General features: G+C 39.9%; 3 protein-coding genes across 17 annotated transcripts; 2 read left to right on the top strand and 1 right to left on the bottom strand.

Moving 5' to 3' along the window:
* Positions 1-352: 352 nt before the first annotated feature.
* Positions 353-15,068, top strand: LOC114449332 (uncharacterized). 8 transcript variants are annotated; one of them, XM_028426905.1, is made up of 28 exons: positions 353-447; positions 1,470-1,525; positions 1,709-1,729; positions 1,804-1,863; positions 1,949-1,999; positions 2,187-2,246; positions 2,345-2,410; positions 2,560-2,616; positions 6,105-6,155; positions 6,576-6,695; positions 6,793-6,846; positions 7,247-7,297; positions 7,374-7,439; positions 7,671-7,742; positions 7,819-7,884; positions 8,094-8,147; positions 8,223-8,294; positions 8,372-8,443; positions 8,590-8,652; positions 8,916-8,975; positions 9,067-9,138; positions 9,264-9,323; positions 9,442-9,504; positions 9,619-9,672; positions 9,754-9,793; positions 9,870-9,921; positions 9,998-10,412; positions 10,651-15,068. In XM_028426905.1, the coding sequence occupies exons 2-28, from the start codon at positions 1,478-1,480 to the stop codon at positions 11,677-11,679; spliced, it is 2,949 nt and encodes a 982-aa protein (XP_028282706.1). In that variant the 5' UTR covers positions 353-447; positions 1,470-1,477; the 3' UTR covers positions 11,680-15,068. The 8 variants fall into 8 exon arrangements, with proteins under 8 accessions (XP_028282706.1, XP_028282705.1, XP_028282703.1 ...); XM_028426904.1 differs by having other exon boundaries at positions 2,345-2,425; positions 7,377-7,439; XM_028426902.1 differs by having other exon boundaries at positions 2,345-2,425.
* Positions 15,069-16,377: 1,309 nt separating this feature from the next.
* LOC114449333 (putative ferric-chelate reductase 1) lies at positions 16,378-20,221 on the top strand. Its single transcript, XM_028426911.1, has 7 exons — positions 16,378-16,475; positions 16,900-17,002; positions 17,525-17,731; positions 18,953-19,063; positions 19,217-19,355; positions 19,447-19,584; positions 19,943-20,221. The coding sequence occupies exons 2-7, from the start codon at positions 16,919-16,921 to the stop codon at positions 19,993-19,995; spliced, it is 732 nt and encodes a 243-aa protein (XP_028282712.1). The 5' UTR covers positions 16,378-16,475; positions 16,900-16,918; the 3' UTR covers positions 19,996-20,221.
* A 724-nt stretch (positions 20,222-20,945) lies between these two features.
* On the bottom strand, positions 20,946-27,403 carry LOC114449931 (heterogeneous nuclear ribonucleoprotein C). 8 transcript variants are annotated; one of them, XM_028427806.1, is made up of 9 exons: positions 27,265-27,403; positions 25,608-25,716; positions 24,131-24,399; positions 22,779-22,851; positions 22,612-22,665; positions 22,337-22,509; positions 21,950-22,063; positions 21,653-21,819; positions 20,946-21,558 (listed from the first exon to the last, which is right to left on the bottom strand). In XM_028427806.1, exons 2-9 carry the CDS (start codon positions 25,610-25,612, stop codon positions 21,460-21,462), a joined length of 954 nt encoding a protein of 317 aa, XP_028283607.1. In that variant the 5' UTR covers positions 25,613-25,716; positions 27,265-27,403; the 3' UTR covers positions 20,946-21,459. The 8 variants fall into 8 exon arrangements, with proteins under 8 accessions (XP_028283607.1, XP_028283609.1, XP_028283611.1 ...); XM_028427808.1 differs by having other exon boundaries at positions 21,653-21,816; XM_028427810.1 differs by having other exon boundaries at positions 22,343-22,509.
* Positions 27,404-27,437: the final 34 nt, after the last annotated feature.

Genomic DNA, 27,437 nt, shown 5'->3' with positions numbered 1-27,437 from the left:
TACATCCTTCATCCATCAGTGCAAAACGCCATGCGGCTACTGAATATATATATATATACATAGACTGACTTGTTTGAAGGGTTTGCTGTTGTTTCCTTCAGAGAGTTCCTTACAGTAGTTTCTGAGTACTGTAATATAACGGTAATGTGCTGCCTGTGCTTTACTGTTATTTTACAGGAATTCTTAAGACCCTAATACCTTTAAAAGTTAAATTGTCTTTTTATGACCAAATATCATAATTATTACAAAATCTTTTTATTTTATTTTACTTTACGTTGCAAAAAAACAAAACAGAAGCACCTGTGGAGTAGGTTGAATCTGAAGGTGTAATTTCGGAGCTTGTTGCGGGGCTCCTGAACGCACCGTGCCTGCCGATGTTTTTGTTAATGGGAATGTCCTGACCGTGAAGCAGCCGTGCAGCGACTCTGAAGTGAGTTCATGTTTCCGGTAAGTGAAACTGACACTTTAACGGTATTTAGAAGACGTTTGTAGACGTCGGTATTTTATAATTCACGGCCTGTCAAAAATGCAGATTTATTTATTTGTTTCACTGTTTGCTAGCTAGCCAAAAGTTTTTAGCATAGAAGCTAAGCGCAGAACTGACACTGTACTCACTCACTGTCAGTTTCAGTACATATATAGGGGTAGGTTGTGTTAGCATGAGTCTAAAAAAAATAAGTCATATCCTCTCATTAAAGTTCTATTTTAATGAGCGTTATTGACCTTATATGAACGTATAAATGTGACAAACTGCTGTTAGGAGCTTTATATGTTTTATAAACAACAGTCTACTAACAAAGTTAATGCCTGAATCTGATTTATTGTTATTATGTCAACTCATTGGAACAGACAGACTATTATAAATATCTTGGTTTGCTGAAAGTCTTTTACTTAAAGTTCTGTGTGACTGTTTTATTCCACTTTCTCTCTGCTTATTGACTATTATAAGACTTTTATCTAGCAGAATGTCTTCATGCTAAAACAAACGCTTGTTTCCTCCCATGCCAGTGGTCCAGCTTTAATAATACCAGAGACTAGTCCCGTGTGCACTCAATCAACAACAAAATACTCAGAAAAAGGAGACTTCATGCAGAAATATGTGACTTCAAGCATTATGTTGTGCAGTGGAATGTGCACAAAGGAAATGCTGCAGCTCCTCACAGATGCAAAGCATATCAATAATTACCTAATTTCCTCATGGGGATTAATAAAGAAAATCTTAATAAATTGCACAAAATATGCACTACATAAGAAAAAACTAAGCTGAAGTTTAAACAGCTATACAGATTGCATGAAATTGATAAGAAAAGACAACAAAGTAACTATATTATATATTCTAATTTGCATTCCATTCAAAGTTGTGCTTTTATATGTTGTTATTTTTTTTTTAAGAGGCACTCTAAGTGGTGATTGTCTCACAAAACTGTGACGGCTCCTGTTTACCTGTTGATCTTTGTGTGTTGCTCCAGCAGGCAGGATGGAAGCATGTATGATGAAGCCAGACGTCAAGAAAAAAACAAAACCAGTGAGAATATTCAGAGCTAACACACACAAAAACACACTGAATGCACCACACAATAAGAACTTAAACATATGAAGCCACGCAGTATATGTTCACCACTAACCGTGTAGTTCCATGTGATGTTTTTTAACACAAGATACACTCAGAGCTTTCTGTGTCTGTTGTTCTCTTCTATACTCTCTTCAGCCCAAAGCTCCTCCTGCAGAGGTAGTGTGATTAACTCAACCCTCTTATTAACATATATCAAAGTAACATACATTAAAATATTACTTTGTTTACAGATAAAAAGAAATGATCCTGAGAAACCAGCTCCTGTGGTTCCTGCTCGCCCAGCGGATGCTGTAAGTCTGACATGAACAATAAAATCTGCTGCAGAACGACAAAAGGTTTGACTCAACTTTTTAAAGCGTTGTGTTTTCTGTGCAGGAGCTGAGTCATACACAATACAGAACAAAGCGAGCAGCAACAAACAATGAGGTATTTGATGGTGTTTATTAGATCTGGAAGTAGCTGATGGATATAAATACAAGGTGGAGAAGGGCTGATACAGGATCTGTAAAGAACTTTTTTCTATATCAGACAAATGGAAATGTGACACAAAATGAGACAAAGCTACTCTGGCCTTTTTTCTTCTCCTTTTCATCGCCTTTTGTTATTATTACAGGAACTTAACACTCCGACCAGATATAGCCAGCGGCGAAGGGTCGGGGCCGAGGACACAGAGGTACACACATACACAATGAAGGGCCACCTTCCTCCTTGGTTTTTTTCTCAGTTTGTTTCTATGAACAGTCGATTCAATGCCTTCCTCTTCCTCTACAGAGCTCCAAAGACACTGAACAACCAGAGGATGCTGAGCTTCCCAGAGATGAGCCAGATTTTAAACAGGTAGTACAGCCGCAGGTAAAAAGAATGACAGCTCCGACAGCAACATTTCCCAGCTTGGGATGAATTAAGTACTTCTATTCTATTCTATTCTATAAACAGAATATATGTAATGTCTTGTTTTTTTCCGCTTGTCGTTTTATTCTAATCAGTCAGTCACAGCTGGAATGTTTCGTCGAAGCCAAAAAGAGAAAACACCTACGTTCACTGTAAGCATCACAGCTGTGTGCATGTCTGCATTGTATAGGGTTGTGTTAGCGTAGCAGTCGTTAACTGCAGCTTAACCCTCATGCATTGTTCGCAAACACTACCCTAATGTGTTGTTCGGGGACAAAAACGTCCCCTAACTTTAACGGTTTTAAAAATATATTAGATAAATATATTTTTGAATTTTTTTTGCATAGACCTTTTCATTAACTTCAGTTCTAATCAACAGTAGTGAAAAAATCATTTTCCCCCAGGATTTTAACCCTTTAATCACCAATTTTATAAGGGGTGGTGCTGAAAATTGAAAAAAAAACACACAAAATGGCTCATTTTTAATAGAAAAGGTGAATGTGGACTGGATTCTTTTGAACCTTTATTACAGTCTTGGTCATGTCAAACATCAGTAAAAAAATTGACTTGATTGCATTATTAGTTTTTGCACAGCACTGGATTTTCTTTTTTTCTCCCTAATGTGTTGTTCGGGGACAAAAACGTCCCCTAACTTTAACGGTTTTAAAAATATATTAGATAAATATTTTTTTGAAATTTTTTTGCATAGACCTTTTAATTAACTTCAGTTCTAATCAACAGTAGTGAAAAAATCATTTTCCCCCAGGATTTTAACCCTTTAATCACCAATTTTATAAGGGGTGGTGCTGAAAATTGAAAAAAAAAACACACAAAATGGCTCATTTTTAATAGAAAAGGTGAATGTGGACTGGATTCTTTTGAACCTTTATTACAGTCTTGGTCATGTCAAACATCAGTAAAAAAATTGACTTTATTGCATTATTAGTTTTTGCACAGCACTGGATTTTCTTTTTTTCTCCCATTTTGTCCCATAGACTTACATTATAAACACACTTTTTTTGACTGCACAGCCATGGCACTACATAATCATGCATTCTTGATTGTTGGTGGTTTACCCTGTTGGTAGGAGGTAACATTTGTGATTTTTACAGTTAACAACTTAATTACCATATTAACCCTTTACCTGCAGGCCTGTGCTCATGTAGTGTAGTTTCTGGCTTGTATATGGAGTTATAGGGAGTATTTTAGCACATAATTGTGTGTCTACACACTGTGTGTGTATGTTAGAGAGGAAGAGAGCCATTTGCACACTGATCTTGTTGTCTGTGAGTACACACAACCACAGAGTCTTCATAGTAAACAAAAACAAAGAAAGTGTTGCTATGCACGTGTGGCCCTTTGATGTCTACAGGTGCAGACTAAACAAAACAAAAAGGCAAGTGGTCTTACATGTGACCTTGTGGTCATTTGATGGTGAGAAGAGCAGAAAGCAACATGAAGAGAGGATTCACTTGTGCACAATCTCTGGAAATGATTGTGCAGCCTGGCTCTATGAAGGGCCAGGCTGTGAAGCTGTGAAGGCTGCACAAGTAGATCCGTCACTTGTTCACAAGCGAATCCTTCATTCGTTCACAAGTGAATCCTTCACTCATGCACAGGTGAATCCTCTCTTCATGCTGCTTGCTGCTCTTGTCACCATTAAATGACCAGGAGGATGCATGCAAGTCCACTAGTGTTTTTGTTTTGTTTAGTCTGAACCTCTCAGCATCAAAGGGCCCGGCACTTACTTTTAGGGCTGCAACAAATTTACTTTACTTTACTTTACTAAACTACTTTTAATACTAATTTTAGTAGGGGACTAAACTGTAGATTAGATTTGGTTAGTCAATGATTATTTATTATGTTATCAAGTTATCTATCTATGGTGTCTATTTAGTAACATGCACATGTACGTATGGTCGTGTGGAGCGCAACACACCATGGAAAAAGGGCACTTAGACTTCACTTAGAATAATTCAGTGATCTCAACTGAGACACTAACCTAAAAGTAAAGTCACTCTACTGGAGGACGTGTTTTCCGAAAGCTAAAAAAAAAAAAAAACAGCTATTTTACCCATCCACAACTTCAGACGCCAGAACTCCTGGATGTTTTCATTTTACATGCTTATGCATTGCCGTTGTACGTCTGAATTAGGTACACTTCACTTACTTAGTAACTTTATTTTCCTGACTTTCCTTCCCTGACAGTGTGCAAATGGCTCTCTTCCTCTCTAACATACACACACAGTGTGTAGACACACAATTATGTGCTAAAATACTCCCTATAACTCCATATACTTAAGCCAGAAACTACAGTACATGAGCACAGGCCTGCAGGTAAAGGGTTAATATGGTAATTAAGTTGTTAACTGTAAAAATCACAAATGTTACCTCCTACCAACAGGGTAAACCACCAACAATCAAGAATGCATGATTATTTAGTGCCATGGCTGTGCAGTCAAAAAAAGTGTGTTTATAATGTAAGTCTATGGGACAAAATGGGAGAAAAAAAGAAAATCCAGTGCTGTGCAAAAACTAATAATGCAATCAAGTCAATTTTTTTACTGATGTTTGACATGACCAAGACTATAATAAAGGTTAAAAAGAATCCAGTCCACATTCACCTTTTCTATTAAAAATGAGCCATTTTGTGTGTTTTTTTTTCAATTTTCAGCACCACCCCTTATAAAATTGGTGATTAAAGGGTTAAAATCCTGGGGGAAAATGATTTTTTCACTACTGTTGATTAGAACTGAAGTTAATTAAAAGGTCTATGCAAAAAAATTTCAAAAAAATATTTATCTAATATATTTTTAAAACCGTTAAAGTTAGGGGACGTTTTTGTCCCCGAACAACACATTAGGGGGTAAAATTTGCCCACAGTGTACCGTTGACCTATGAAAAATTTTAAAATCATATTAACAAAATTTATGTAAAATTAAGCTTATTGAGGAAAAATGATTCAATTTGTCCACATATTGACAAAGTTATGGCCAAAATAAACAGAAAAATTTCTCTCAGAGGACAAAAATGTCCCGAACAACGCATGAGGGTTAATTGTCTCAATTGTAAACACCTGAGGAGAGGCTTATTAGAGATATGACTGGGGTCACAATCATAGATATTAGATATATATTTACATGTTCTTTGAGTGATATTCTGTACAAATATACCTTTGTAATCATTGTAACCTTATAAACAAACTATAGAATGGTCAAATGATTATGATGTCACAGCCCAGTTTACCGCTGGTCCCTCTTCTACTGTACTGTCAATTTAGCTACTAGCTTATTTAATACATGTAAAAATCTTTTAAAGATTATCAGTGAGGTGCTTGCCGTTGTATTGTGTCAAAGAATAAGACAAGCAAACCTTGTATGTGTAATATGAGTGTCCATTCAGACACACAGTACTGTGGGTGTGTCCATGAATCCACTTTGGATCTTAAATTGATGTGAACTAGTTTGCCTGTGGCTACCCATGTATATAATGTATATAATGTTTTAAGATCCCAGTGTTGTCAAAACATGACATCGCAGACAAACAGGCTCCTAGAAGCAAACCGCTATGTGTGTGTTCGTGTGTGTGTTCCCCTGTTAATGTTGTCATCCGGTTTGCGACATGTGACTGTGGTTGGCAGGGTGTTCTGAAGGGAGTAATGAAAGAGTTGCAATTCAAGTTGTCACCAAAGGTACGAGGCACCGTCTGCCTTGGTGTTTTCTGCTGGTGGTGGCTCTGGCTATCTTGGAGTTTTCAACCTCTGCTGGTCATACATGTTTTATCATCTACATTAATATCGTGGTTGCAATCTGAATTTTTTTTTGTGTGTTCCCTGGGCTGGGCTGTCTGGCTTGGGCTTAACTTTGGGTTTGTCTGGTATCACAAAACTGGCTTACATATTCTGTAGTTAGGATTTAATCACCATGGCAACAGGATGGTAGCCTATGCTGCCAGTGTGGTTAATTTTTAACATTTAGATTACAGGAAATCTGCCCTCAAAGGCAGAAGGTGAACTCAGAGTTACAGTAAATAGCATTTTTCTACAGGGCCGACTCAGCACAGTGAAACCAGATTAAATCAACTTTGTCATATTGTTGACTTTTAATCTCAGGCCAGCAGAGAGCCGAGTCCTGATCCCAGTGCAGAGGAAGCCGGTTCAGAAAAGGGAAAAAATGCAGAAACCAAGGGCGCAGGGCCTTTGCACGGGGAGCTCTCTGCCAGCAGTGACAAGGTGAACACACGTCTGAACATGTAACATGTTTGATATCTTACAGGCGGAAGATTATTATTATTAAACTAAAATATTTGCTTTTCTGTTTTGTCTGTAGGAGAAAGGCAGTTTTAGTGGACTCCTTAGAGGAACTCCAGAAACAGCCAGAGAGGTAACAGCTACTCAAACACGTGTTTAATCATTATGTAGCAGCTGTGGACATTTGAAGGGCTCTGCTGCTCCCTGGCTGTTAAAAAAACATTTAAAATCCTACAACACCCAGAATGCTCTGCTTCAGATTGCAGCTATATAGAAGACATTTTGTGATGTCATGAGAAGCACGGGTGGAACAAATTACCCCACAGACTGACTGAATTCTGTCCAGTGAGTCAGCTTCAGGGTTGTGTGTGTACATGTTAGCTTCCCATCATTGTATGTCATGGTTTCCTGTGAAACGATGATTAAGAGGTGACTTGCCAGGTGTAGTTTCATGTCTGTATTTTGAGGAAATGGTGTAACCCCACAGCATTCAGGCAGCTGATTTAATCCTGTATGTTTGTCTGTCTGCACAGATAGATGTTCCAGGCAGCAGTGACAGTCTGTCTGAGGCTGCAAGTACAAAGGTCTGTCTTATGCAGTGCATTACATAAATATACACTGTAAGAAGGAAATAGTAAAGTGTTTGTGTGTGTGTTTCAGCAGAAAAAGGGAGGCCTGACTGGAATATTTGATAGATCAGCCAGCATTGACAACATGTTTGATGAGGTCAGTGTCCCAACAACAACAAAAAAACGTCAAATCTGCCAATGAAACTCCAGCTTTACACTGTGGATAATAACAGTTCATCCTGTAAAGCTTTGCCTCCTCTCACCTCTTCTCACTTCTTCTATAGCAAAAAGACTAGTTGTGAATGTATCACAAGCTCTCAGCTTCACTGCAGCGCACATTCAACAAACTGTTCAACACAATCATGATTTTTTTTTTTGTCATTGTCAGGAGAAAAGTCGGCTGTTCAGTGGACTTAAGAAGAAAACACCCAAAGCTTCTGGAGATGAAGAGGCTGCAGAGGTGAGTTAACCTCATATTCTCTGAAGACTGTTGTTGTTATAGACACTTAAAATTCATTCATTTCCTTATTGATTAGGACAAAGACTCTCAGAAGGAGCTGTTCCCAAGTGACGAAAGTTTGTCTGAACGCAGCGACACCAAGGTGACTGAAACGATGTCAGGACTGTAAAACAGATTGTAAACATGCTGCAGGGTTTTTGTCAGTAAAAGTCATTTAAATCATAATTTTATAATAAATAAATGATTAATCAATACCTGTGTGGGACTGAAAATGATCTAACAGTAGGACATTTTTAGTTTTTTTAAATTAATTGATTTTTAAATTTGATTGCCTCTGTGTTCTGTGTTTAGGAGAAAACTATCTTCAGCGAGATGTTTAAGAAAACTCAGAAACCAGCAGATGAGGTGCCGTTTTCACCCTCACATAAACTCTGAAGATTTATGATTGTTGGTGATATACTTCTTGTTACATGTGTACAGGAATCAAACGCAGCCGAGGGCAAGAAATTATCCAGCAGCTGTCAAAATCTGTTGGAATCAAGCACAGCAAAGGTACAGAGGTTCTCCAAGAGTCACAGTCTGTGTCATTATTATTGATCATTATTGAGTGAACATTTTATTTGTTTCAGGAGAATTCTGGAGGACTAGCAGGGATCTTTAGAAAGTCTCCCAAACCAGCTCCACGCTCTGTGGCTGCTCAGGTAAGATAAGGCTTTAAACTGAGTGTACATATTTTACTCCTTTTCTACTTTTCTTTTTGCTGTGATGGTCCTCCCTGCATGTCCTCACAGTAGTAGAGTATCTTCAAAGTGTTTTTTGTCCAATGCTTCTTTCTTTTTTCTTTCAGGATCCCCTCAGTGACTCACAGGAACTGTCAGCCAGCTGGGACAACCTTGCAGAAATTGAGAAGGTAAGAGTTTAAGAAGGCACCTGAAACATTAGAGACTGCAAAGAACATCTATGATCTTTTCAATCTTTGTGGTGACTTGTCAGCCAGTAACAATCTGTCTGAAGCTACCAGCACAACCAAGGTGGGTCTACAGACTGCATCGGTGCTCTTTGTCTGTCTTAAAGGGACAGTTCCTCATTCAGAGCTAAATCTGTGGCTTGTCTTTTGGCACTGTAAATATGTAACTGTATTATAAACGTATAAATGCTTTATTTTTTTAACAGGGGAAAAAAGACGAGTTTGCTGGGATGTTCAGGAGGACGCCCACAACTGTGGAGCAGCAGGTATGAACAGAATCACTGAGAGCAGCTCCACTCACAGCTGGGACATGAGACTGTGCTGCTGTTAAACAAACTCTGATTATTTCTGTTGCAGGAAAGTGAGGACTTGGAGCCCCCCCAGGGAGGCAGTCTGAGACGCAGGAGCACCATAAAGAAGAGAAGACGAGTAAGATGTTTACTTTATAAACAATTTAAAAAAATGTCTGCTTAAGGCATCTCATCCCATAAAAAGGTTTAATTTTTACATATGCAGTCTTAATTTGGCTACACCTAATTCCTTCTCCTCCACAGGTCGTGTCATTTCGAGTGAAGAAAACTCTTCCCGGAATTCCCAAAATTAATCAATCACAGGTATGTACCATGTCTGATGTTGTCTCTGTATTTATAAATATTGTTGATTTTTTTTTCCCACTTGATTTAATTTGCATGCAGAATTGGTGACTGCTAATGTTTTGTTTTTCCTGGACAGAGTTCAGATAAGATGCCTGTCGTTGAGGAGACTGTGGAGCTGCAGGAGCTGAGAGCAGCACAGGTCAGCATCAGACAGGGAAAATATTTGAATGTGCTTCACAAATAAAACATGTACAGGGTTAACACCACTGACTGGCTGCTGTTCTGTGCACCTCTCTGACCTTTCTTTCTGCAGCCTGTGGAGATAGCAGCATATCCAACTGGAGACAACCCAGCTCAAGCTGAGCAGGTCTGTTTGATGTCGTGTGTTTTAAGGTAAATAACAGTGCAGGAGAAAATTCTCATTAAAATGAGCTGCTTATTTTTTCAGGAGAGTGATGAGCTGATGGAGTGGTGGTACACTGTCGCAGGTTAGTGTGAACATTAATATAAACTTATATAAATGGTTTTATGAGTCTTCTGATTGTTTGTGCGGCTGGTTGCCAGGTTGGACAGAGTGGAACGAGGTGTCCAATTTCCAGGTTGAGGATGAGGATATGTAAGTTTAGTTTCTTCTCATATAATAATATTTAATGACAATTTATAGCGGTGACAGTTCCCGTGTCTATCTCCAGGGTGGTGGAGCAGGTGGCTGATCGTGTTTACATGGCCGCTCGCCTTTTCGTGCGTCTCTTCAACCAGCAGGGGGCGTCCTTGCAGCACCGCATCCTGGAGCTTGTGGCTCTGGCTGATGCTGCAGATCACTTCCACAAGAAGACGGTGACGGTCGCTGTGGGCGGAGGCGTGGCCAGCGTCGCAGGCAGCGTGACCACAATCACCGGGCTCATTCTGGCACCTTTCACTTTCGGTGCCTCTATTATTGTCACGGCGGTGGGGATCAGTGTGGCGACAGCAGGCAGCATCACGTCTGCGACAGCAAATATCACAGACACAGTTCACTCCAACCTGGACCGGAAGAAGGTGGAGAAGATGATCCAAGGCTACCAGGAGGAAATCAAAGACATCAGAGAGTGTTTGGAGTTTGTGCAGGTGAGCAAAAGACTGTCATTAGCTGACCTAAAATACAGGACATCAATGAATCCATTACAACAAAATGTATAAATGAAATTATATTTTATTGTACATATATTTACTTTCTGTAGTATTCACCACTAGAGCTATGCTATGTTTTTTAAGGGAAACCTATTTAGTAAATAAGAATTGTCCAAGAAATTGTGAACAATAAAGTAGTACTGACCGTGCGTTCTTGTCTCTCTGTCTGATGTAGGAAGGTCTGGACACCCTGCAGAAGTGGGATTTTGAAAAATACTCTCAAAGTGCTGCCAAAAAAGCTCTGAACCACAACATTAAGCATGTGGTGAAGGAGGGCGGCCGTGCCGGAAAAGCTCTGATGATCAACACCCACAAGCTCATCAGCACAGTGCAGCTTTTAGGCGCTGCCGGTGGCGCTGCTAAGGCTGCCAAAGCTATCAGCGTCACCACAGGCGTCATGTCGGCGCTCTTCCTGGCTCTGGATGTCTTCTTCCTCGCCAAAAACTCCCACGAGCTCCACAAGGGTGCCAAAACCAAATTTGCCTGCAAAATTAGAGAAGTGTGCAAGGACCTTCAAGATGGCCTCCTGGAGCTGAACAAAGTGAAGACACAGCTTCAGAAGACCATGGATGGCATTGAGGTGGAGGAGTATGAGGAGATTGAGGAGGTGGAGGTGGAGGTTGAAGATGACTTGGAGTCTGATCCAAAGAAGCTGGCCGAGCTGGAGCAGGAGCTGGACCTCCTGGAGGAGACACTGGACAAGAAAGTTGAGGAAGAGAAGAAAAAAAGTAAAGAGATGGAGAAGAAAAAAATCAATGAGAAAAAAGAGGAGAAGAATATAAAGGAAAAAGAGGAGTCGGAGGAAAAGAAGAAGAAAGAGAAGGTGGAGGAAAGTGGTGTAAAGATGGAAAAGGATGAAGGACATGGCACGAAAAAGGAGCAGAAACAGGAGATAAAAAGTGTCAAAACTGCAAAACAGGAAGTTTTAAAGGAACAGAAAGGAGGCAAAAAAGACAAAGAAACTGAGAACAGAATAACAGCAGGAGAGGAGAAACATGAGAGTCCTCAAGACAAGATGAAGGAAGATGCTGGACCAAATCAAACAACAGAAAAGGAGAAAAATAAGGAAGAAGTTAAGAGCAGATCAGAAGATTCCAAACAAGACAACAGGAGTGTAAAAACCCACAGTGAGAAGGTGAAAACTGAGAGGGAAAGTCAAAGGAGTCGGAGCAGCAGGGGAGATGAAAGGTGGGCTGAAACCTGAGCGGAAATATGCAAATAACCAGGCAGTGTGTGTGGAGGCATAGCAGCAGGACTGAAAGAGAACAGAGAGGCAAACCAAGGATGAAGCCCCTGCAAAAACAGGTCTGCGTCAACAAGAAGGGAGCTTCAGGGAGGAATCTATGAAGAGTCACTACAGGAGAGGACGTGATGACCGAGGAGGGAGCAGGGTGCAGAGTGCAAGGAGGCAGTTTGAGAGAGCAGGAGGTGAGGTGGAGAAAGGGGAGAGCGGGGCGAAGAGGAGGGAAGATGGAGTGAGTCGAAGGAAGGACAGCGAGTGAAAGCAAAGTGACACAGAGCATGAACACAGCTGCCGAGGATCCTGACCTCACACCGCCGCTCGCCTGGAAGATAGACGCTACATCTAACTTTAAACACTGCCGACGCTGCCTGACAGACATCATGGTTTTAATTTCCTGCAGTAGTTATTCAGTGAGAGGCAGTGGTGGGATGTTACTAACTTAATCTACTCAAGTAAGTCTTTACATGTTTATACTTTACTTGAGTAAAAAAGTAGTACATACTTCAGACCTTTACTTTACTACATTTCTACAATGCTTGTTGTTGCTCGTTAAATTTTATGAATACAGATTTGCTCAATTTTGCCTTGATCTACACAAAAATATGGATTGTGTTGCTGTCTCTGAAGTTTAAACCAATCAGGTCCAATGATAACAGTAGACTAGACTGTCACCTGTGCAGCTAAGCTGACCATTGAACATGAATCCAGAGACAGCCTTCTTCTGAGGTGAGCCACCAGGGGGCGTATTTCAAAGATCTGTTTGAATTTAGAGGGCCCAAAAAATAATTGGTGGATATAGCAGAGCAATCTGTTTGGGCCTCAAAGAGAAGAGCAGCTGGCAGGAAGTGGCCGAAGTATTAACAGGAGCCACATCTGTTTTCTTTATCAAAATGGCACCACCATTAAGTACATTTAAAAGTACTTAAGACTTTGACTTAAGTAGGATTGTGGATGTAGCACTTCTACTTTTACTTAGTAGAAGTACCAGGCTTCAGTACTTCCTCCACCACTGGTGAGGGCTGTGTGTGCACATTAATGAGTGTTACAAACAGAAGGGCTGATGGCCACTTCATCTACTTTAAAAGTTGTATGTAGACATTGTCTCTGAGGACTAACTCAATCTTAGACTGATTGTCCATGGGACATTTGAAGAACTGCAGTTTGTGGGTTATGGTTTCAGACCCCAAAGACTGCTTCAGTTTTTTTGTTTCTAAATTGTCCAGAAGGCCAAATTCAAAGAAAACACATAGAGGTAAGCGGCCTCTCCTAAAGGAACGCACGTCAAAGAAATTACCTCCACTCCCCTCAATAACAAAAATCCATCATTATGTACATCTGCTGGTCAATCCTCCACTTTGCTGCAGACTGAAATGTCTCAAAAATTCATGATCCATTGTATTGTATTGTATGTATCCATCCATGTATTTTTATATGGGGGGGAAACACTTATCTACGGTGCAGGTTTCTTATAAAACAAATACATTTATACATCTTTGTGCGTCTCTTTTCCATTGGTCCCTAAACACAGCACACATGATACACAGGAGGACGGATGCCACATATATTTAAAGCATAAAGCAAACACAGGGGGGGCGCCAGAGAGCCACACTAGGTGTGTACAAGTACTGTTGCAGTCACAGTTTCACTTTTGTTATTTACTTTATTATGAATGCACCCTGACCTGCATTCCAGCCCTCTGACAAACCCAGTGTCTGCTGTCAACATCTGCCTATGCTGCTTTTCTATGTAGTGCTAGTATAATTAACTTGAACAGCATTATCAGCCAAAATACATATCAATACATCAGCTTTCAGCATTACAATGATAACAACCTGTCATGTTTGTCATTTATTTTCGTTTGTAATGATGATGATATGATGTTTATTGCATGTTTGTTCCTCTCTCCTCCTGTCTACCTCTTCTTCTTCCTCCTCTACACGCCCGACTATATAAATAATTGATAATAATTGATTGAATTGAATTTACTTTTGAAATGCCACCAGTGGAATGTGAATCTGTTTGTGTTTACTCCCTAAAATATAATTTATAGCAGCTCTATCATATACCTCTAATAATAATAATAATAATAATACTTCCACTATTACAAAATAATAGAAGAATTTTATAGCTTTCATTTTAAAGTAACATATGATGAAATAAACTAGTATCTAGCTTTGAAAACTTGCCCGTCACCTTCACAAAGACGCTGTTGATCAGAAGACGGTGTCATCACAGACTTATCTTTTTAAAGTTGTTATTAAAGTGGCTCTGACGATGACACATCAGCACCTGAACGACAGGTTTTTTATATTTGGCTGTTAAAATATAACTACCTGATCATTTTTCATCAATAAAATGCCAGCCAGCTGGAAACAGGATGTATTTATGGAAGAGGGCGCCGTCAATGACCTCATGTCTGTTTATTTAATCAGAACTGAAAGCAGTCAGCGGCTCTGTTTGGACTGTTCGCACAGTCATGTTGTCAGATGATTGGATGTCTCAGTGACATTAGTTGTGGAATGAGAAAAACTCACAAAACTTTACGCCAAATGGAAACAGTGACTAGCAGTCTATTGTTTGTGTGGTTTCATGCATGCAAGGTGTGTTCTTCTTATCAAAAGGCATCCATTATTTCTTTTGTTGGAGCTCTTTCAAAAAGCCTGGAGACCTTTTGTTAGATTTCGCAACAATCATTACTGTTTATCAAAAATGTATTGACTGGCTCACTGGCTTTAATGTTTATAGTAATGGCATCTGATTTGTCCAGGTTCCTTTGTTCCATTTCTCGGGTTGCACACAATCGCCACTGAAATGAGGCACAGCTGCATAAACCAGCACAGACATAAAACCTGCAGGGATCACTTCCAATCTACGTTTTAGTGTCCTGAATGTCACAAGCATGTGTTGATTTTTAAATATATGACCTCAATCTGAACTCTTCCTAGACATGTATGGGACAGCTGCACAGTATAGACGTATTAATCTGATTTCTGAGATAAAACAGTTTCTGTCACCAAAGCAAATGGAGGTTTATTGATTTTATTTATTCAGGAGATGTTACTGAAAGGTGACCTTGTCTAAACAATAAAACATTAAACAAATAATAGATAAAAAGTTCTCTAGTTTAGCTTTAAAACTAAACCTGAGCTGGAATGTGTGCCAGCTGCTGTGGAGGCTGAAAGTTTGGTAAGTGAAACCCCACAGTCTCCAGTTAGAGTAAAGACTAGTTAAACAACATAATAATTTCCATACATGTTGTTCTCTGTTAACAGCTGGATGCAGATGAAGCAGCTTTTAGCTTCTCACAGCAGGAAATGAACATAAATCTGCACAGAGCAGGTAAGCTAACACACCCAAACAGCCAGACATATAGTTTGGTATAAACATTTTTAGATTTAGTTGACCAAAAATGGCGGTATTAATCATTCATGTTGTCATTGTCCTACTTTATTCACTAGCTAGACCTGCTTGGCAAGCTAGCTAGTTGTATGCTAACAATGTCATCAAGCAGGAAACTGCGGTCGCGGTCACAATTAAACTAAACACACAGCTTGACAGATAACAATATTCACTGAAGCAGAACATGAAGTAGAACATTTGCTTTACTCACACTTTGCTTGCTAAATGTAAAATGTTGCCGGTATGTATGTTTCGTTAGCCTGTAGCCTACGGTTTATAGTGGCTATGCTCCGTATTAATTTGGATCCACTTTACGTGATTATCTGATAGTTTTGTTGTTACATGTCATTTTAACTGATTAAATTATTCTGCTTTTGATATTGGAGCAAATATATGTTGTTAACGTCACTGGGCGCAGCTGCTAACAGCTAAAAGTGTAGCTAGCATCACCCCAACAACACTGCTAACGAACCTTTCAATGCTAACAAAATGCTAATATCGTTAATACCACATTAAAATGTTGGAAGCAGTTTCTGTGGATCTATTTTGGGATGTTAAAAATAATATTTTTTTTAAAATAAAAAGTCCAATTGTAGGTTTTATTTATTAATTCTGTGCTTATAATTGTTTGGTTTTATACATTTTTTGTTTTTGTGGTGTTTTTCTTGTGTGGCTCTGACGTAGATGATGGAAAAAAAAACAAAACAAAACTTCTGAACACAAACTTCCGTACAGAAACAGAAGAAAACAAAAGCTTAGACAGGAATGAAAGATGAAAATCAACTTTGACTTTGGCAAAAAGACTGAACAGTCTGGTTTCTGCACGTCACTCCCTGCCTGTCCTCAACCTTTTTCATGCAGTTAAAATAAACAAAATGACTTCTCTTTTTCTGATCTACTTCTCTTTTTGACCTGTTTATATTTGTATTCACCTTGCCCTCATTTACATAAAGCAATATTCTGTGATAAATAAACAAAAAAAATGGTTTACATGCACAGATCATGAAGTAAACTTCCCCCTAACCTTGGGGGAATATTAACATTTTATTTCAAATATCACACTAAAATCTCCAGTTCAGTTATTTAAACTAAAACTAAAATAACCTTTTGAATAAATCCACCGGAAACATTTTTTCCCCCGTGAGCTGAGATTAAATGGTTTTCTTGAGAAACTGCCTCAGTAGCACACAGACCGAGGAGGGACACACCCTGAGCAGGTAGTCACCACCCTCACCGTGCATCAGCGCTGACATCAGCTGATTTAATCGTCCCTGCGAGGATGAATCCCCCTCAGAGGGACAGGAGCAGCTGAAGAGAGGACAGCACAGCGTTCCACACTCACACCGTCACAGCATCAAGTGAGTCTGAGAATGTTTCATCCAATCAAAGTCTGAGTTTGGATTATTCTGAATATTCAAATGTTGAGAATTAAAATGAGTAAAACTAGATGTTTGTTTTTCATCATATCGTGCAGAATATTGTCATTTAAAGTTTTTTTACAATACAAATTTCTGAAATTTTAGTGTAGCTCTGATGTTATTGGAAGAGATGACAAAATAGTCTGTTTAATTACACTTTATCATATGTATGTCATTGTATCTACATGTCGTACTATGAGTGAATTTTGGACATTTTTGAATATATAAATATTTATACATCTATCTACAGCACTGTAGATCTTCACTTTCACTATTATTTTTGCTTAATCATGTGATTGTTAAAACCTCAGAGCTGTCAGGTGTAAGTGTCACTGTATGCTGGTTGCAGACATTTATTTGTTTGACGTGTCCTCCTGGCAGGAATGGAGAGAGGATCGATCACGTCTGTCGCCACACTGGTGCTTTTTATGGCAGTCGGTGTGCAGGGAGCCAGTAATACGACACAGGTTGGTGTTCATTCATTTCCCGGTAAGATAACATGACAATGCCACTGTGACCCTTGTATTCTCGGTCCAATACACTGTGTTTATTTAACCATCCCTTGGTATATGTACCTATTAAGGGTTCAAATATTGATTCACAGATACAATATTTATATAATGGGGTCTATAAAACAGTTTCCATTACACAGGTTTTATTATAGACTGTTAAAAAAAGATGGACATCACCCACTGAGTCCACCTACTTTCCGTTTTAATGGATAAACTGGTAGAGCCGGAATGGATGGTACCAAAAACAAACATAGTTTTTGCTTGGCACAAAGCATTTTTTAGTAAACATATTTATTTCTATTGTAAAGTTGGACTTTTTAACACGCAGGTCATGGAAATCACTCACTATTTGAGCCTACTTCTACCTGAACTGTCGTGTTTGGTTGCATTTCTTTTTACATTTAGGTTTTAGCTCAGATTTAAAAAAAAAATCTCAGCAATCTCAGCAACAAGTGACTGTGTTTGTGTGTCCTCCAGGTGAGCATCGCTCGGACAGGCTGTGGAGTGAGTAAACTGTGTGTGGAGACGCCAAGAATCTGCGACCCTGCAGGAACCGGCCCCTGTCTGTTCACATCTATCAACACCACCTCAAGAGCTGCTCCCAATGGCAGCGCACTGTCCTTCGCACTCAGCGGAAACTCCAGCGGATACATCGCAGTCGGGCTCACAGTGAATGCATCTCAGGTGCGACGCACACACACACAAAATAAAACAGCGTGACATTTATGCAAAGAGGTTATTTTGCATGTTTTTTGCATTTTGCGGTTATTTTGCACAGCAAGGGGAATTTATTTGTGTTGCAAGGCAACATAAAAACAAAAGTGCTGACACTATACACAAACACAAGGACACAGCAAAATGTGTTAACAGCTTCCAGCTGTGCACCAAAAATGTTAATATCCTTAAAATGATCAATCTTTTATTGTACATTTCGTGACTAAAATTCAGTTCAGTAAAATGCTTTGTGTGCATTTGAAAGTCTCTTTATTCCCAGTAAGACACTATGAGACATGTTCAGTCAACAACTGTGGTCACATATCTCCATCAGGGTGTGTATATAACAGTAAACAAAATGAAAGTACCAGTGATAAAGGAAACCAGATAAACCAGTCGTATAATGGAAGGATTTGCAAGGTGGCAGCGTGAATCAGAATCAGAATCAGAATCAGAAATACTTTATTGATCCCAGGGGGAAATTGCTTTCATTCCAGGTGCTCCATGTATACTCAAAAAGACAGGTTAGAAATATAAAATAAGGTAAAGTAGTAAGCGTAAAATAAAAATAAAACCTAATAAATTCGAAACATTAATAAACATAATAAACATTCAAGTCAGTAATCATACAGGATCACTGTCACACCGTGTGCAGTGTAATGCTGCTATGCTTTCATAGGTCTGGATTAATATTTACTCCTGATGGTCCAAATACCAAACATCTGTTCAGCATGTCATGTGGCATTTATGGATGTAATAAGGTGTTTATTCAGTGTATTCAGGTCATGCAAGAAGGTTTAATCAAACACCTTTACCTGAAGCTTAGCATCTGTTGCTGCTTTTATAGCTACATTGAAACAGTTTTGTTATTTTATACACTTGTAAATTACCCACAATTCTACTTATTCATCAACTTTACTTCAAGATTTGGTTTACATCACACTCCTCTGTGTTGCTGACAGGATAATATGTTATAAGAAGTATGCAGGAGGCCACAAGTTGAGCACAAATGAGGAAGAAGATGAAAGAATTACACACAGAAGAGAAGAGAGCTCGAAACTCAGCCATAGTCTGGACACTCTCATCACTGTATTGACTATCTTTCAGCATTAACAGGGACTCTTTGTGATGTTGTGTTGACTTTAAGGAGGCCATCGTGTGATAACCTTTCACCGCTGCATCTTTTCTCAGGGCTTCACCATGCTTTTCGTCTGCGCGCAAAACAGCTCAAACAATGGCAGCTTCCTCTTCCTGACAGTGAACAGGAACAACAGCAACAACGAGCTCTCCTCAGCAAACAGGGTGAGGCTTCAGCTTCACTTGAATATTATCTATATATTCTTCTTATTTAAAACTAGTACGAAATTTAGGCTTCAATTTATAACAAACAATGAATGGCTGCCAGATGGTTTTAACACACGTTATAGTAAAAAAATCAATTGTTTGTCATTTTAGACAGTGACAGAAATTAGAAGCCAGGTAGTAGGTGAGAAGATCCAGTGCGAGTTCAACGTCCCCAATGTCAACGCCACCCAGTCCAGGAACCAGGACACCACCTTCTCTGTCCTCCTTGGGTCTGGACCTTTAAGAGGAGGTGAGTAAACCTGTGGATTAAAAGCAACATCCGCAACACACAAGCTTTCCAGGTACTTTTGTTGACATTTCTCACTGTTGTTGTCCTTCAGATGGTATCGGGACCTTCAACGTCAGCCTGACCACCGGCCTCCTGAACATTGCTGATCCAACCAGCAACGTTCTGAACGCAACACAGGCACCCAACGTCACAACAACATCAGGAGCCAGTGATGCGTTCCACTCTCATGGTAAACAACACACACACACACACACTGCAGAGTGCCTGCAGATTCAGGGAGGCTAAAATCTGACAGGTTTGACTTTTCTCAGCTGTTTAATAGATGCCCTAAAGAAATGCAAGAAAACTTTGTTTTGAAAATATAGCAACGTTTATTTACACAAGCTGAGTTTTTTGCATCTTACTGTTAAACTTACAAATTAGATTGGTTACTTCAATTTGACTGTGGTGTAAAATGATTTATTTGAGCTGGAGATATGTGGTCAGATGACACTTTTCGAGGTTTCTATGACCACAGGAACAGTCATTTGTAATCAATCAGTACTCTTGTGAGCAGCTGTTTATTGATTGTCCTGTCTTCCTTTCAGCTGTGCTCCTCCTGCTGACTGTCCCCGCACTGTCCTTCCTGAAATCAGCCTGAGAGTCTACAGAAGATGTTCTGACTCAGTGAAGATGCAGCTGATTTACTGAAGTGTTTTTACTGAACTAACTCAGAAAAGTCTGAAGTTTTTTTCACTTTTTGTACCTGATAAACACTTAAACCTGACGTAATGACGGTCAATTTGCAAACATTTAATGTGCTTTTGAAGCTCAGTTTTTGTTTCATTTTCTAAGGACTCCAGTTATCCCATGTTTTTATATATATATATATATATATATATATATATATATATATATATGTCACTACAGGCATATCTTTTTAACTTGCTTGTGAATGTAAATTTACAGATTTGGGTGGATGCTGATCCCAGCAGTAGACCTAAACTAACAAAAAGAGACCCGACAACTCAGGACGATCCTTTGAATGTACTGTGACTATAAGCTACCTGCAGAAGAAATGAGCGATGAGCTCATCCAACAATGAAATTATAATAAAACTAAAATTTTTGATTTAATCTTGTTTGTGGCAACAATGACTCACAGAGTGTCGCAGATCTGTAAAGTTACTACAGCTGTCGTGCAATTTGACAACGTTCCCGTAAGGTTGACTGATTTTACAAATCTGTGATTGAGACTTAAGATAATGTGTCTTTTTCTGATAATATGACTTACACTATGACGCACGTCTATTAACAAGAATTTGATATAACTCACTAAGTTATTATATAAAAGGACGGGATTTATTTAATTTAAGAAAAACTCCCACAACCATAGGTGGTAAGATGAAAACATGGTGAAACTGAAACCACACATACCTCTAGTAAATACTGTGGGATGATGGATGTTTACAGAATACTCACACCACTATCTTTATATGTTTAAATAGCCTGTAGTATATATATATATATATATATATATATATAGCTATAACTACAAATTCCATGCTTTAGGAGCAGAGTTTGTCTAATTACAGAAACACATCAGCACCCGTTCCATTTTAATATTTTATTGCAATTTATTACTTTACAGTTAAACTGAAACCGCGTAGTATAAAAAACTGACATAAACATACAGACACACAAGGTCAAAATGAGCTCACTGATGAGAAAAACAAACACACTGATCCTAAAAACGCTCTTTTGTAGCTGAATATTTCGTCCTTGCGTTAAGAATGTCCTTCGAGCTGTCGTCTCTGAGAACATCCACAGTCCATGTTCCTGCCTTCTTTCTGAAGACAAGTACAGACGCAGTAAAAACACAAAACGAAACCTACAGCTAGCGATTCCTGTTACAGCAATACCGGACGACTGGCAAACCAAAGAAACAAAAATAATTTAGCTTCAGGGACAATGTGACAATAGTGTGTGTGCACCATGCTCACTCTGTGTGTTTGTGTGTGTGTGTGTGTGTGTGCACGTTTGCTTTGCTATCTACAACATGAGTGTTAAAACAGGAGTCCGAGGTCCTACTGGAAGCTGCGAATACGCCGCATGCGCTGCTGTGTCTACGAATCCTCGTCGCCGTTCACGCTGTCACCATCATCGTCTCCTTCCACGTGCTCGCCTTCCTCCTCTTCTTCTTCCTCTTCGTCATCTCTCTTCACCTGCATAGTGCGGATAAGAGTAAAATCATTAGACTAATTTGTGAAGCCTGATTCTGCAAACATTTCCACTGGTGACTTGTCCGCCTTTTCAAACCTCATCCTCCTCCAGCAGGTCTCCCTCCTCATCTTCTTCCTCCTCCTCATCGTCTGAGTCGTTCATGTCCTGGCTCTGCCTCTCTCTCTTCATCGAGTCGTCCTTCTTGTTGCTTGTGTGTGGAGGTGAGGTAACCTCTCCAGGCTCCGTTTTGAGGCTCTTAGCTTCTGGCAAAAACAGGAGGCACAATCGTGATCATCTGTACTCAAACACCCAATACAACCAGGACTTTCAGATCTTTCTGTACTTTTAACATCTCTCTCCCTTTCCCATTATAACACAGTTTTCCCCTCATACCAGACTTCTTCATGTGGTCCTTCTCCATGCGCTCCAGGCTCTCAAGCAGGTCATCCACTTTGCTTTTGATCTGGGTCAACTCCCGCTTGATGGTTTGCAGCTCATCCACTTTCACTGTGGAGAGAAGAGAAAGGTAAGAGAGACTTCGCACATGCCGACAGAACACAAGTTCAGCTCAAATGGCTGGTTTATACTACCCCGTCACTCATTTTTATGTCAGTGTTGACTGATTAATTGGCTTAGAGTTATCATCTTTGAACAATCAGAGTAAAAGAGGTATAAAATAAACCCGTTATAAGTTGGGGATCTCCTGAACCCTAAAACCCCATGGTGAGTTTGAAAGCTAAAGCATAAATAATAACAGCTTGTGGAAACAGCTGAGCAGACCCTCACTCGTTCTGGATGAAGTCCTCTGGCTGCTCTTAGATGAGGAGGAGAAGCTGCTTTTGGTTCGCCGACTGCTTCCTCCGCTCAGGCTGACCCGCGGGCGTTTGGATGGGATCACAGCCCGTGACAGAGGGGGAGGGGGTGCAGGGACACGGGAGGGGTAGGAGTACATTCTAGTAAGACACACACACAGGCAAGACGTGACAAAAGTTACTCTGAGATTTGGGGTTTTTTTTCCTGTCAATGTTGGTTGCATCTCTCTGACGTGGACTCACCTGTCATAATAATCTCTTTGAAAATCATAGTCGAGGTCAAATGATGAGCTGCTGCTAAAGAATGAAAACACAGGAGAGGAAGTGAGAAAATATGACGATGTGACATTCTTTCCCGCATCTGTACTCATTGTGTTGGTATTTTAATGTGCTGGTAACCTGGAACTGACCTGTACATGTCTCCAGCAGAGCGTTTAGTGGTTTTTGATCTATGTGGCTTGGGCTCTCCAGCCAGGTTGATATCTGAGGAAAGACAGTTAAGGATCAGTGACGGAGGACTAGGGCTGGGTAAAAAAATCGATTTAATCGATTTCGGATCGATTCCATTTAAATTTTGCACTATCGATTCACAGGGCATGAGATCGAGTTTTTTTGTGTTGTGTGATTTTCCTCCCTCAGCGCTCTGGTGCGTGATGACGCAGCTGCGCAGTCGTACGTCGCGTCATTCAGGCACGCAGCCAAAATGGCTAAGGCAGGGAAAACACCGCTCGGCAAGCCATCCCAAATGAAATCCGAAGTGTGGAATCATTTCAAGTTTAAAAGGACAAAGGACGAAGAGCTTGATAAAACCAAGGTAGTTTGCAAGATATGCCAATCAGAGCTCAGTTATTGTAGGTTTACTACAAACCTCAGAAACCACCTGACAAGGTACCACACTACGCTAAACTTAGCTTCCGACAGTACACCGCCCGGAGCAAAACAAAAGAAACTGAAGGACCTGCCAGCATTACCGTCAGAGTCTCCGTGGCCCATAAAGACAACAGAGGCCATCGCAACTTTTGTTTGCAGAGATTTACGCCCATACTCGGCAGTGGAAACTGAAGGATTCCGGCAGCTCATTCAGATGCTCGAACCACACTACGTTATGGTGCAGCGTAAACATCTGAATGAAACTGTGATCCCCGTGATGTATACATCTGTGAAAGATGTGACACGAATGAAAATACAGTCAGCAAATGTCAATGAGCTCCTTTTCCTCAACAAGGATCTCTGTGTGACAGTTTAAGTTTACTGTCTACGATTGTTAATATTTAATACTAATACTAATTTTTTCATGTAAAAAGTGCAATTTTCTGCAACATTCATATGAGCACTTTTTACATTTGCACTTTTTTTAATACAATAGGATAAGACAGTTTTGTTTACAGTTACATGTGAACTGTCAAATTTACAAAATAAAGACGTGTATTTTGCAACGTATTGTATATTTTCATTATTTAAGAGCAGATTGAATCGATTCAGATTGAATCGAATCGAATCGAATTGAATCGTGATTAATCAATTTAAAACCCTAAGAATCGAAATCGAATCGATCTAGGAAATTGATGGTAATACCCAGCCCTACGGAGGACACATTGTCTGGGTGATAACAAAACAGTTATGCAATGTATTCTTATGTTTCTTAAAACATATATTTTTATTTAAAAAGGTGGCAAAAAAAGGTTCAAATTCAAAAATGAAGCCAATGATTTTTTGAAAATTATAATGAAAGTGGCAAACTATTAAAGCCCCCAGTCCTCACCTAGTACTTGTCCAACAATCATCCTCCCATCCTCCCCACCGACAGCAGATCGGGCGTTCCTCTCATTGGCGTACTGAACGAAGGCATAGCCCTTGTGGACGGAGCAGCCAACAATCTTGCCATATTTAGAGAAAATGGCTTCGACGTCAGCCTTGGTGACCAGCAGGGTGTTAAGGTTGCCAATGAAGACCCGGGAGTTGAGGGAGCGGGGGTCCGTCTTGTTGGTGACGTTGCTGCTGGACATCAGGCTGGAGGTGGTGGGTGAACGACTGGCAGAGAGACACACAGACACACACACAGGTCGCAGATTTAGTGGCATGATAAGAAACATTCATCCCTCAGAACTGCTTCTGATGTGACCATGAAGTCCCACGCTGTAGAGACATTATATTATATAGAGTCATTATAACACAAGCAGAGCTGATGACAGGAGGAATCTGCAGGACATAAAAAGGTCACCTTTGGTTCCTTAATTAATAATATTCTTGTGAAATATTCAACGTAAGATAGAAAGGCCTTTAACATCTGTTGATGTTATCAACAAGTGTGGAATTCTACAGCCAGGATGAGTCCTGCTCAATCACTTGTAATACCTTTGTGTAGAATGAAATACATGCACAATACTACATGCTCATAACAGTGATAGATCAGCCTCTAAACAAGTGTACTGAAGGGTCTTGTCTTTACCTGTCCCTGCAAATGAGACATTATTTCTACTACAGAGCAGACTTCCGTTGAGACAACACACCAAACAGTTCCACTAAAGGAGGTCCAGGGGTTTAAACATTAGCTTGACAAAGCTGCAGCTGAATATCCTTGTTCATCACCTGCCTACTTTGGTTAATGTGTAACGATGATTAGAAGCTTGCTCTTATTGCTGGACATATAGTGAGGCAGCCCTGCAGAGCTTTGATACTACACACACTCTCGTTTCTTGTTGATGTACAGACAAGTATTTTAATTCTAACAACCATATCTGTGTGAAAACACACATTTGAGGTTTTCCCAGGCTCAACTTTGATGTGTTGTAGGTCTAGAGATGGGCGGCACAATTTTTACATATTACTCTTTGTGACATTATTGATAATCTGAAAATTAAATTAAATATTGAGCAATCTTGTGACTATAATACTGAAATATTTAGTGCCGATTACTCTCAGCTGGTGCCATTGCATTTGTCTGGTACACTGTATTATTTATCTATAATGTACCATTTGTAAAATCTAATATTTTTTTTACTTTTGATAGAAGAAGAGACTTCTCTAAGGCAGGGACCTTGCAGGCTTCACATTTGGATTCCTCTAGTGCTGTACAGTTAAGTGATCTTAGAGCTGTGTGCACTGTAATCAGAGTAACTTTGTGTGTAGCCCAAATTTTTTTAGATTTTAAGAAAACATTAAAACATTAGTGGTATCAACAAGTCTCCCACCCCCCCTCAGCTGACAGGGGGGGGTGGTTTTTAACATTCATCACTCACTCCATAGCGTCTGTGTGCAGGGCTGTCGTCTGTCTGATGTTTGACACTGTGGGCTGGGTTCAGTTTGGGCTGGTGTCTCGACCTTCACCTTCGCCCCTCGCGATTTATACTGAGGTGACAGAAAACACACCTCAGTCAAGCTGAGCAGGGTTATTTTGTACCAAGCCTTACCTGGGTGGTGTGCATGTGTAGTCAGTGAAAACCCCCATTCCATAACAACTAGCCACTTTGGTACCACAACTACACCACTGTGGATGTGAATGCAACACCTAATGCTGCTAAACATAAGCCATGTGAGGAGGTAGGATGCAGGACAGATCCAAATCTAAAGCTGGGACTAAAATAGCATAACTACTTATACATAATCAATAAAAACAGTGCACTTAGGTCCATACGTCCAAACTACACTAATCCAAAACAAGATTTCATTTAGTACTTTATAAACTATAGTTTCAACACACAACCATATTTCAGTTTGGAGTGGCTACTACTGTTCTCTTATACAACCCAACCAAGTACATGCAGCATGATTAGCATACGTAATGCAGCAGCAGAGACACTGCAGATTTAAACCAGCATATTCACACTTTCATGAAACTTTGCACTCTTATGTGATATAGGTTGGGATGTGAAGATTTCACATGACTCATAGGGCCACTAGATGCAAGTGCTCATTAATGTTTAAAACTGTATTTTACATCATCTATGGACATAATTAGATCTAATGAAAAGGACAGAAGAGGGCTTGTGTGCAGCATGGGGGGGGGGGTGAGTGTAAAACATGTTTTTAATACACATGAATAGCCAATATGCTCTTTCACATTAAATGTTTTAATTAATCAAATGTGTATTTGTAACGTTATTCAATAAAACTGAAGCCACTGAGAGTCCAAAGCTTTCAAAATCTGAAAAATATCTCCTCGTCATAGAAGGTGGGAAAAACGGAGGAAATCTACTTCACAAAAAACAAACTGACTGAAAAGCCCAAAAAAGCAAAATCTGGGGATTATCAAAAATTTACCTAAACCATCCACAACACATCTGCCTGGACACCGACAGCGCCACCATCAGGCTTTAGTGTGAAATACAGGCCCTGCTCCTGCCTCGGGGGCTCAAAGCCGGCTAGCATGGCTAAGCCAACCACCATTTAAAAAGATTGAGGAAAAAAAATACATCGCAACCAGACCAGTCCCTCTGCTTGCAAAAACCCAAAACCTGCAAAATTCTGATCAATCTGTAGTCAATAATCTGTAATCAATCATCAGGATGAGGCTGCGACTATCAAACAAATGGAGCCTTTGACGTTGTTAGCTAGCGCTAACGTTAGCTGGCCGGCTGGGTGGAAAGCGTGCCAAAAACAAATCAGTCCCATCAAGGAAAAGTCTTCACAATAAACGATACAAAAATAAAGCTACAACAACTTGCAAAAATTGGTGAAACTGTAGCTAAGGTGCATCCAAAACGTCGTGTTTCTAAAAACCACAACCAGCGTTTTTGAGGGGGGTGAGCGTCTCCAAGTTAGCTAAGCTAGCTACCTCGCTAGCCAGCACATAATGTCCTGTCCACTCGCAAAATAGAAAAAGCATCGTAGAAAAAAATCCAAAAAGAAAAGAAAAAGGAAGGAAAAATGAAAAATGTCTGGGAACAAAATACTCACCACGACCTTTACGAGTAAAATGTCTTGCTTTCGGTAAAATCACTCAAATTGTTACTTTAGGTCGTCCTTTAGGAACAGTACCGATTCGCCCCCTTTTCAGCGAGCTAGCTTTCTTCTAGCCTCCGAGCTAACGTAACAGGCAATGGCGCAGTGGTGGACAGAGGGGCTGGTTT

Source organism: Parambassis ranga, chromosome 17, assembly GCF_900634625.1.
Source record: "Parambassis ranga chromosome 17, fParRan2.1, whole genome shotgun sequence".
Classification (NCBI taxonomy): domain Eukaryota; kingdom Metazoa; phylum Chordata; class Actinopteri; family Ambassidae; genus Parambassis; species Parambassis ranga.
Note: the sequence above shows the minus strand (reverse complement) of the source record. Positions and strands in the feature narration are given on the sequence as shown.

Coding starts and splice junctions, on each gene's coding strand:
- LOC114449931 (XM_028427806.1), bottom strand. Junction 22,666..22,778: donor TCTGCTGGAGACATGTACAG/GTCAGTTCCAGG, acceptor TTCATTCTTTAG/CAGCAGCTCATCATTTGACC. Junction 22,064..22,336: donor TTCATCCAGAACGAGTGAGG/GTCTGCTCAGCT, acceptor TTCTCTCCACAG/TGAAAGTGGATGAGCTGCAA.
- LOC114449332 (XM_028426902.1), top strand. CDS start 1,478: ATGGAAGCATGTATGATGAAGCCAGACGTCAAGAAAAAAACAAAACCA. Junction 2,617..6,104: donor AGAAAACACCTACGTTCACT/GTAAGCATCACA, acceptor TGTGGTTGGCAG/GGTGTTCTGAAGGGAGTAAT. Junction 9,794..9,869: donor GTGGTGGTACACTGTCGCAG/GTTAGTGTGAAC, acceptor GCTGGTTGCCAG/GTTGGACAGAGTGGAACGAG.
- LOC114449333 (XM_028426911.1), top strand. CDS start 16,919: ATGGAGAGAGGATCGATCACGTCTGTCGCCACACTGGTGCTTTTTATG. Junction 17,003..17,524: donor GAGCCAGTAATACGACACAG/GTTGGTGTTCAT, acceptor TGTGTCCTCCAG/GTGAGCATCGCTCGGACAGG. Junction 19,356..19,446: donor GTCTGGACCTTTAAGAGGAG/GTGAGTAAACCT, acceptor GTTGTCCTTCAG/ATGGTATCGGGACCTTCAAC.